General features: G+C 41.4%; 1 protein-coding gene across 1 annotated transcript; it reads left to right on the forward strand.

Moving 5' to 3' along the window:
• The first annotated feature begins 4,728 nt into the window (after window positions 1–4,728).
• On the forward strand, window positions 4,729–6,145 carry LOC147633197 (uncharacterized). The gene is made up of 3 exons (XM_086805703.1): window positions 4,729–4,974; window positions 5,099–5,395; window positions 5,887–6,145. The coding sequence occupies exons 1-3, from the start codon at window positions 4,729–4,731 to the stop codon at window positions 5,911–5,913; spliced, it is 570 nt and encodes a 189-aa protein (XP_086661829.1). The 3' UTR covers window positions 5,914–6,145.
• Window positions 6,146–11,326: the final 5,181 nt, after the last annotated feature.

The raw sequence follows: 11,326 nt of genomic DNA on the forward strand, positions 1-11,326 counted from the left end.
TTGAAAACTCTAAACGAATGATTTTGGTTTATTGAATTACATATATATATACTTATATATGATATATTACTTGAACAGGCACAAGTTGCTGCTGCTGCACCTGCTGATGCTCCTGCCACTAATGATCCACCCGTCGCCACTGCTCCTGCTGGACGTGAGCACTACTCATCGGACATGTATACCGATGTGAGCATGGAGGGAGTAGCGGGCCATCATCTAGGTCTGAGTAGTACTCAGACTTATAGTATCACATTCCATATTGAGGATGTGGTTGTATATATACGTTTATAATTGAAGCCATGGGTTACTTCGACATATGGACTCCCTTGTATATATGTGTACACATAAAATTTTGATAGTAATATTGAATCGTGAATTGATAGTATTGCATTCATGTCTGTCTTGAATCGTGTATTGACAATGTATGCATTCATGTTGTTCTTGAATCGTGTAATGAAAATGCACTAAATCTTCCTCGTGGATGGTGCAATGCACCCCAAAAAAATCCAGAGAGTGCTATTGGGTGCTGGAATGCTGGAACAACATTCAGGTACCAAATAGCACTCTCTGGATTTTTTTGGTTCTCTGTTCTCGTGTATAGATGCGTCAACACTGTAAAAGTCGCGTGTATATACGCGAATACTCTGTGAAATGTGTGTGTATAAGCGTAGCTAAACTAACAAAATGCATGTATAAGCCCTCGTATCAGTGCGTCTGACTGCGTCTATACACGCGCTTTTACACGCATGTCTCTGGCCGCGATGAGATACACGCGCTGATACATAGGCCCGCTACTTTTTTTCACGAGTCATTTTCCACGGCTAGTAGCGCGGGTATGAGCCCGATCCCTTGTAGTGGCGGATGACTATCCTCCCCATCTACCTTTGATCCCAATTAGAGGGTCGATCAATAGTGTAGGATCTTAGAAGATCCATAATAGTGTTGTTGGTAGCTTTAGTCTGCTTGTTGGATGGAAAGTGGATGTAAAGTCCATTTTAGAACCTGTGGTTGAATAAAGCAACCCAAAAATGATTGCAAAAGTAGCCATCTTGGTCAGAAAGAATGATTTTGGGAAAGCCGTGGTGAGAAAAGATAGTCTTAATGAATAGCTTAGCATCTTGAGGGGCAGACAGGGTCTTCTTACAAGGTACAAAAAGTATTCTTTCTTACTAAATCTATGAGCGATGGTTCATATCATGTCATTATGAGATGAGGTAGTTGGCAAGCCAATAATAAAATCCATTGAAATCTTTTCCCATGGACCATTGGGAATAGGTAGGGGCATTAAAATACCAAACAATTTACCATGATGGTGTTTGATTCGTTGACAAACAATACATTCAGACACAAAATTTGTAATGTCATATTTCATATCAGGCCAAAAGAAATATTATTTACATTAGCTGCATATATGCAGGAGCATACATCTCAGTTATTGCTAGTTCTCTAAATGGTTCAATGATGCAAAGTCTCTTTTCAAAGAACAAAACTCCATTTGCATAAGAGTAATCATTTAGTTGTAAAGAATTGTGAGCATGTATGGTATTCCATGTAAGTGAAAAATGAGGACCATCATCATATGAATCAATCATGGCATCGATAGATTGCACTTGAATAGTAGACACATTATTCAAATAAGCATGTTTAAATTCATTAAATGAATTAGAATTGAAAATAGAACTTTGGTTATCATCAAGAGGTCTGCAATGACTAAGAGCATCTGCAACTACATTAATGTGGCCTGGTTGATATTGGAGCATAGGGAGAAAATTTTGGATAAAAAAATCCCATTGGATGTGCGATCCGATATTAAAGATTGGGTCAACAAGTGCTTGATAGCCTGTTGATCTGTCTTTATTAGTACCTCAGATCCCATGAGATAATGCTTCCATATTTTGAGGGCATGGACAATAGCCAAAAGTTCCTTCATAAGGTACTATACTTGGCTTCATTGGGTTTGATCTTACAACTGTCATAAGCCATGGGATGGTCATCTTGCATGAGGACTGCGCCTATGCCGATCCACTAGCATCTGTGTGGAGTGACAGCTAAAAAGAAAGGACGATCAAAGTCGGGTAGTTGCAGGACAGGTGCATGGATTAATAAGTACTTCAAAGTTTTGAAGGATTTCTGCTAACGATCACCCCATCAAAAAACTATCTTCTTGAGAAGCAAGATAGTCAATGGGAGAGAAATGAGCTAGAAATTCTTCACGAACTTGCGGTAAAAACTAGCTAGACCTAGAAAAAGTCTAACTTCATGGCCGTTTTTAAGAGTAGGCCAGTCTCCAACCCGGAACTTCTTAGGATCTACTTGAATACCATCGGCTGATGCAATATGGCTTAAATATTCCATCTCAGTTTGAAAGAAAGAAATTTTTTCAGGATTAGCATATCATTGATGTTTTCAAACAAATCAAAGCCAATGCACATTTGCCTCTACTTCAATGTGCATACAACAATACCCCCCATTCGGCTACTGGTGGTCAAGCTCCCTTTGAAATTGTCTATGGTGAGAAACTTCCCATTCCTGTCTCTACCATAACTAGTGATGTTCCCCCTACTGACACTTTAGCTCATGACCATGCTACTATTCTAGCTGAAGTCATGGCATCTATTAAGCGAGCACAATTGAAATACACCATTCAAGCCAACAAGAAACGATAACCAATGAAATTCAAAGATAATGATATAGTTTGGTTCTGCATAGAGAAAAGACGCTTATAGAATATTGCCAAGCATCCTAAGATCAAGTTGGCTCCTAGATTTTATGGACCGTTCCCAATTATCCACAACAAATTAATAAAAATGCATTCCTCTTGGGTATTCCCACTCATTGGAAGATACATAAATCATTCCACATTAGTTTATTAAGACCCTTTAAAGTCCCCGCTCTTGTTAACCCTATTATCGATGACCCTCTTCTCCTCGAGGATGACTCTGAAGTTCTAGTACTTGAAAGTATTATTGACCATGAACAAACAACGACCCATACTGGCACTATGTATCGTTATTTGGTGAAGTATAAGAATCATTTCATTGAGAAATCACAATGGATCCCTGAAACATCGCTTACCTCGCACTACTGATACTTGATTCTGGCATACCATTCACATTCACATTGATTCTTTTATGGACACCAATTCACTGGTGGTTGAGAGAGTGCCACAGTTCTTCCACATGTTTTGGTGTTGATTCGCCGATTGAGTTAGCGTATTCATTTAGTGTCGATTCGCTGACTGAGGCAACACATTCATTTAGTGCCGATTCGCCGACTAAGGCAGCACATTAGTTTAGTGCCAATTCGTCGACTGAGGCAGCATGTTGATTAAGTGCCGATTCGTGTGCGACTGAGGCAGCATGTTAGCATGAGGTTGGCCACCCTTGCTTTTGTTTATTTCACACAACTGAGGACAGTTGCTTTTTAACCCCGTGACATGTTGCGAAAATGAGAATGGTGGAATTATTTGATATTTTATGTGATTTTATGGTACCCTTATTTGCCACACGATCGTGACTAGCTACACACGAGAGTGTAGAGGAGTGGTCGCATCGTGTTGGTGGGCGGATAAGTGAGATTTAATGTGTCTTGTGTTTTGGGTGAGCATATTGGTGCACAAAGTAGCGTGGGTATGATGGATTTTGGCTAGTGCGTGGCAGTCGAATTTTGGTGTATGCCGATGGTCGCTCGTCCATACTTTTATTAAATTAATTTGCTACAATTTGAATGTAAATAGCCAAACTTGAGGACCAAGCTACTTTTTAATATTAATGGCCCAAAGTGGAATGTATAGATAGTATTTACATGGTCGACCCCCTGAGAGTCAAAATTTGTGGAACAGGTTGTCTAAGCATGTCTTCGTGAATAAAATCACAAAATCAGGCCTTTTGTAAAAATTGACCTCTAATCCTCCAACTTTTTTTCCGGAGCATCTAAAACTTGATATGCGAGACATCAAGTTTTGTACGAGAGAGAGAGAGAGAGAGAGAGAGAGAGAGAGAGAGAGAGAGAGAGAGAGAGAGAGACTTCCCTACACAAGGAGCCTTATTGTGTTGTGCACGCAAGAGATCAGAGAGAGTGTGCTAATGCATATGAGAGAGTCACCTTTAAGGGAGAAATCAAGATCTTTCATGGGAGGAGTTGCAACCGTTTCTTCGCAGCAAGTCAATCGTATAATAGGTTAAACAAAAATTATTTCACTATTATAAGTATCGTAAGTTTCCTCCGAACAAATCAGAAAATAATGATTTTATATTTTTCACTCGTTATGGGCCCCTATTATCCTCGAATGAATGGAGAATTTGTTTAGTCTTTTTGATGGATCAAACTTATTTAACCTCTAAACTATAGATATGTCACACCCATGGTAAGTGGGGGGAAAGGGGGGCACCACCACCGCCCCACATCAACTTGTTCCACACATTCAACGTTGTACTTTTATGTGTGAGGACAATGATGAAGGGAGTCATAATATGATATAATTGTACGTTTATGTGTTCATCACGTTCCACATTGTACTTTTATGTGGGAGGACAATGAAGGAATATAATTGGGTTCTCATTGTTAGGGCTGGCAAAGAGTCCCTTTGGTGAGGCATGAGAGGGCACTTGATTGATTGTTGGGAGGGATGTGGGGGTGGCTACTGGAATTATTTAATACCAAACAAACATTTTGGTCCCAATATTAACTGCCTTGTTTCTTTGTTGGGAGAGGAGGTTGAGAGGCAGCATGGCTCGTGGTTTCTCGTCGTCGTCGTCGTCGTCGTCGTCGCCGCCGCCGCCGCCCTCCTTGTTCATTGCATTAGCCACCATCTTGATAGCAGCGGTTCGCCCTTCAGAAAGCGCCAACGATCTCAGCCTTATCCTTCCATCAACCTACTCACTATTCGTTGCCGCTGCAAATGCCGTGAACATCACCCCTTACACGCTTCCCCCTTTCTACACAATGTTCGTGCCCATCAACTCGGCTTTTGAAGTAAGAAAACCTTCAATTCATGGGCTCGGTCTGATTTAATTAGCAAGGAAGTTAAGGTTTCCCAACGATGATTAAGGTTCGTTATTTAGGAAACGTATAATCCTCTTGACATGATCACATGCAGCGACTGGGGTGCTTTGCTGACACTTCTGCCAACAAGACATTGACTTCTGCTATTCTCAAGTACCACATGATAAACAACCCCCATGATTTTGCCAGTGTCATCGCGACTGCCACCCTTAAAGACCCATGGATGCCGCGCTCTTTCTTCAACAACTACCAACTCAGCCTCTTCTTTGAGAGTGATACAACACTCGTTTCGATTAACAACAAGTCTTGGATTATCTCCCCAGACGTTGTTACTTACGGCACCCTTTCCATCCACGGCATTGACACCGTGCTCATCCCTCCTCGAGTCAAGGTTCGATTTTAAGGATTTAATGTTTTGAATTGCACATTATTTATTTATTTATTTGGTTTTTTCCGTTTGTTTTTCGAACCGAGGTCAGGGACGGTCGAAACCCCCCCTAGACTCAACACTTTTGTCATTAACTTTGTCGAAAGCAATTTCGTTAATTTTGAGACAATTATGGATTAATGGCTAGATAGAATTTGGACCAAAAGACAATTATGGATTAATGATATTCTATGGCTAGATAGAATTTGGAGTATTTGCTCCAGGGTCTCCCTCGCCATAGATTACCAATTCGTAATATTCTAACCACATATAGAATTTGCAGGAGTATTGCTCAAAGGTCTCTCTAGCCATAGATTACCAATTTGTAATGCTCTAACCATCTTAAATACTATATTCAATCGCTTACAATTAGGTTCGGTTCGTCAAATAGCCTTTTAATAGTACATTTTCTTTTCATCTTCTCCTAATTCAAAAATGTTTGTTGCATTGAACAGATGCCATCAAGTTGCACTTTATATTGAACTTTTGAAAAAGGAAAATCTATATCAAAAGGGATGCCCATGAAGTTATTCCAAGCATTGTTCGTGCACCCAATTTTGTAAAGCATCATAGTCTCAACGTCTTAAATGATGTTTGAAATATTTTTATTCTTATCCTCTACTTTTGTTGAGTGCTCTTGCAAAAAGACTAGAAAGGTGAAATACTAAAAATGTAGGCTTTCTTTCTTTCTATAAAGCATTCAACTGTAAAGTTCTCACCACCTTAAAAAGCAAATAAAACAGATGCACTAATGTGCTTATATCCATACAAACATGACATTTGCATGCAATCATTGCATGATGTTTTGTGAAAAGAAGTGACTATTTTTATATCGTGTATGGATTTGAAAAAAAGTAACATAAATGTGTATGTGCAAACTTAAGTTTATTACACTAACATCTATACCAAAGGTATTTCATGAGTTGTGAGTTTTTTCTTTTGTTTTGGCTCATGAAAAGTCTTTAAATACAATTTCTCTTTGTTTTCTCCTAACCCAAAAGTTAGGAAGATGAGTTGTTTCTTTTGTTTTGGCTCATGAAAAGTTTTTAAATACAATTTCTCTTTGTTTTCTCCTAACCCAAAAGTTCTTGTTAAATTGAACACACGTCATCAAACTACAATTTTTATTAAACCTTTCGAAAGTGTAATTTTATATAAAAAATAAGGATGCCCATCAAGTAAACAATTTTCTTGTTTTTTGAATCCTATATTTCAAAAGCATCAAATTTTGAAATGATGTTAGTTCCCTCCAATATGTTTTTTGAGTGGTCTTACAGAAAAGACTAGGTGTTGGAGTGAAAATGTAAGCATCCTTATTATTCTATGAAATATTCACTTGCAGAGTCCTAGAGACCTTGTGAAGCAAATTAGAAGGTGAAGTAATGCGCCTAAATATTACAAAAACAATAAATATAATCAAGGAACTAATGGATTATGTAGCCACTTGATGCTATAGTTTAAGAGAGTGTATATGACACTCATACCCTGAGACTTATGGATGAAGTTACAATTATTTAAAACTCTTTTTTAATGAAGTGCACATGATATGGAAATGAACATAAAAAGTCTAATATAGGTGGAGTAATAGCATGATCCCTCTATCTATCTATCTTTTTCACCTATAGTGAAAAGTCTGCATTGGATATCTGAAATCCAATGGTAACAAGATACTCCCCGATCTTGTTTGACCATGCTTTGGGTGCTTGCTTCAAGCCATACAAGGCTTTGCGTAACCTGCACACAAAATCTAGCTGTGCATCACTCTCATAACCTAGTGGCTACATCGTGTACACTTCTTCTTATAAATCACCATGCAAGAAAGCATTCTTTATATCCATTTGATGTAAAGACCATCCCTTCGATACAGCCATAGCAATGACAACTCTCATGGTTGCCATTCCCGGGCTGAATTTCTCGTCATAGTCTATGCCATAAGTTTGTGTATAGCCCTTGGCAACCAATCTTGCCTTGTACCTGCTCACTAAACCATCAGCATTGTGCGTGACTTTATACACCCACTTACATCCAATTGCCTTATTTTTCTTAAGCAAAGGCACGAACTCCCATGTTGCATTTGCATCTAATGCTGCCATCTCCTCATCCATGGCATCTTCCCATTTCTTATTTCGAATTGCCTGCTCAAAGCAAGTGGGCTCAACCTCCTGTATTTCTTTTACCATGTAATCATAATGATGGGTTGCATATCCATCATATCTCTATGTGTCAACAGGGTATCTAACCTTTATAGACCTGCATACACCTGGATCACTGCTAGGTGTCCTCAAAACAGCCCTGGTTCTCCTTACACCAAGAGTAACCAAAGATGGAATGCCAAGCTCCTCATCAAGGCTCTGCTCGAAGCCACTAGAGTCACCCTCCATATGTGAGTGACCTGACAGATCTGGCATAAAAGGTTGATCTACCTTTTCCTTCCCTTTGCGTGATACATGTGTACCTACATCATTTCTCAACCTGCGTGACCATGGGCTAACATTGGATCCACTGCTCAAGGACTCCCCAAGTCTACTCAGCATTTGTGTGATTGCTTCTCTACATGTGGTGAACCATCAACACTTCTTACATCTGCATCTTCTATTGCCTTCACTACTGGTGCATACTGTGAGGTGAAAAAAAGAAAAAAAAGACCACGCCTCTATAGCCCTTCACCTCCCAAACTTTGAAAATACTAACACAACAGAGGCACCACCAGCCACACCGGCTGGAACACTTCTCACGATTCACCACCCACCCACACCAGAAAGACAGCATAAAACAGGGGCACCATAGACCAAGCAAACACCTAGCAATATATTCCCAGAAAACACTTTACAAGCTTCTCCTGACACAGAAGCCTTACTCACACAACTTACAACAGTCAGGCTCAGGCTTGGAATTCCACCACGGCCACACCACCTCAGGAACTACAACCTTGCGTCTGACGACCAAGCCATCCAGCCACGAACACATCAACACTTTGACCTGTCTCACTGCCGAGGATACACCACATCCTCAATCACCGTGAACCTCTCACCTGCGTGCTGTGCCAATCACACCAGAAAGAACCCGGCCACTCTCACTCTTCAAAAGGCGCCCCACCAGCTAACCCTTAACTCTCTCTGCAGCCCATCACTTCTGTGTGTATTGCCACCAGTAGCTACCCAAACATCTCTCTCTCTCTCTGTGTGCTGATCCTCTGCCAGCCACTTCCTCACTTCCTCTGCAATGCTACCGATCCCACCAGCCAAGCAGCAACACCTCTGTCCTTGCCAGCTTCTCTACGCCAACCAGCCCATCTGCTATTCGCCCAGCCTCTGCTCTCCGCTCTACAGCCACCTCAAAAGCCGCCAGCAGCAACTGCTCGACCACACTCTGGCATCCAGCGCCCTCTTGCGCTAGTCAGCTGCTGCGCTACCTGCTCTCCGCTCTGTCCCCGCAGTATCACCAGCCACTGCTTCTTGTACCCAAGGTGGCCACCCTTCGCCACAGCCCTCAGCTCTGCCACGCACTCCCACACGGCGGCCCTCCTGCACCTGCAGCTGCGTTATCACCTCAAGGGTGGCCTCCCTACTGTGTGTGCCTGCCGAGTCCCAGAGCCCCGTTCTTCTACAAGGCGGCAACACCTTTTCTTCTTCGCCAATCTTCCAGATTTTGCCATTCACGCTAGCAGCTACGTTGGCTGCAAGGCAAATAGCCATGTGGCTATTCTCAAGTTGGCCACGTGGATATTATTATCTTTTATTTTGTTTAAAGCCTAATGGATGGCCACCATAACATTCCTTTTCACACCAATGCTCAAAGCGACATCCCTTTCACCTTTAATTGCCCATGCTTTCATATATACTTTCAAATGCAATCTTCCAGTGCCCAATTATACTGGACGCGCACACAAACAAAGCTACCGAACGGCTGATACCACCTCCAGCAAACCACATTCTGGACAGGCCTGCACAAGCCCAACACCAAACCATCCACCTTGTACATCTGCCCGCCAAGGCATTCCAAACAAAGCTCTTCACACATGCCATGCATCCATATGTACACAGACTCAAAACACCTTTCAGAAAAACGCCTGACATACTTTGCCAACCCCCCCATCTGCTAGAGAATTCATGCTCAGCAGCAAAAAGCAAAAGTCCAATAGCTATCCACCAGGATCAAAAGGAAACATCTGTAACAGACCATTCCATTTCTCAGTATTTGTTAAAACCAATGGCTGCATCACTACATACCAAACATCAACCATATGCATCACAAAGTCATCCACGTCCACTTCAACCACAACAAACCTCCCTGTCTTCAAAACATATGGCATTGCAGCATCTAGCATCCAATCCATCATTACCAGTGAAGGCCAAGTTCCAGCATATTGACCTTTATGCACACAAAAATCCACATCCTTTCCATCAGCAGTGTCTACAAGCACTTCCAGCTCTTGTAATTCAGGCATTTCTTCACAACCATACAGCTCAACTGGTTCAGAGTCCTTGTCATCCATGCACTTTGCTTTTAGCATTTCAGCAATATGCAAAGAAGCCTTTGTTACACTCTCAACCATATCTGCATCCATGTCCACCTCTGGCTCCTGTTCATCAAGGCTAGCAACTTCCCATATATCATCCTCAAGCACAATACTCACCTCACAATGCTCTTCATCAGCCAAATCTACATGCATACCTTCTTGAATGTTGCCAACCCCCCTAGTATCATCGTCCAAAGACTTCCCAGCACATAATGCATCAAATGGGAAAACATCCACATCATTCATCGCAGGTACCAAACCACCATCAAGCTGTCCAAGAAAATCCATAATAATAGGATCTTCCTCCATGCTCTCCACATCCGCATTGCAAACCCTCTTCACTTCATCACAATTCTCTACCCCATCCTCCTCCCTTGTAGAATCTGGCAAAGAATTATCCTCAAAGCATTATGTATCCAACTCCTCTTCCTTCTTATCATCAGCTAATCCCAAGGCATCATCCTCTTTGCTTCCATGTGCATGCATGTCATCCAGATCCAAATGATCTCCGATAGAGCCTTCCAAATCACTGTCCTATACAGCCACGACGTCCAAATCCAAAGAAGAATCCACTGGCAACTCCTCATTTGCATAAGTCTCAAACCTTGACCTAGATTCCTCATCCTGCTTTTCATCCACCTTCACATGCTTTAAAGACTTTGGAAAAAAATCAGGCATATAGAACATCCCCCTTTGCACCTGTATTGGCCTTTGAGGCTCCTGTCTAACCAAACTTTGCATAGAACTTTTATCCTCCTCAACCAAATTTACATGCATATTCCTTGCAGACACAACATCTTCATACGGATAAATACCCATCTCCATCTGCTTCAAAATCTTGCCTTCCTTTTCCCTAGCAACCCTAACTGCATCATCAAATGACTTGGGATTCTTCAACTCAACTTTGACCTTCAAATGGGATAGCAAACCATCAATAAACAAGCTCTTCTTCAGAAACATAGGAGGAACTTTCTGCTTCAATGTCATACATCACTTACTCCATAAACATGTAAATACCTGCACAGAATCATCCAGTGATTGCCCATGGACCTGCTTCAAGATGCTCAACTCCTACCAAAGCACATTAGAATCCTCCGCTTGCTGCTGAAAATGCTCCAAAAGTCCTTCTTTAAACCTGTCTAAGGTCAAAACACCATGTAGCTCATATGCCGCACCCTGTGCTTCAAAATCCTTAAGCCAGCTTCGGGCATCTCCCTTCAAGAAAATCTTTATCAGCTTCAAAACCTGCTCTTCATCTGTCACATGATTGCTAATGCATGCCAATTCCATTTGCTCCAAAAAGTCAACCACATCTTCACCCTTCCTACCATGAAATTTTGGATAAGACCACATCATGAAAACCTGTAATAATACCT

The sequence above is a fragment of the Cibotium barometz genome, chromosome 12 (assembly GCF_041138505.1).
Source record: "Cibotium barometz isolate CiBa-2024 chromosome 12, ASM4113850v1, whole genome shotgun sequence".
Classification (NCBI taxonomy): Eukaryota; Viridiplantae; Streptophyta; class Polypodiopsida; order Cyatheales; family Cibotiaceae; genus Cibotium; species Cibotium barometz.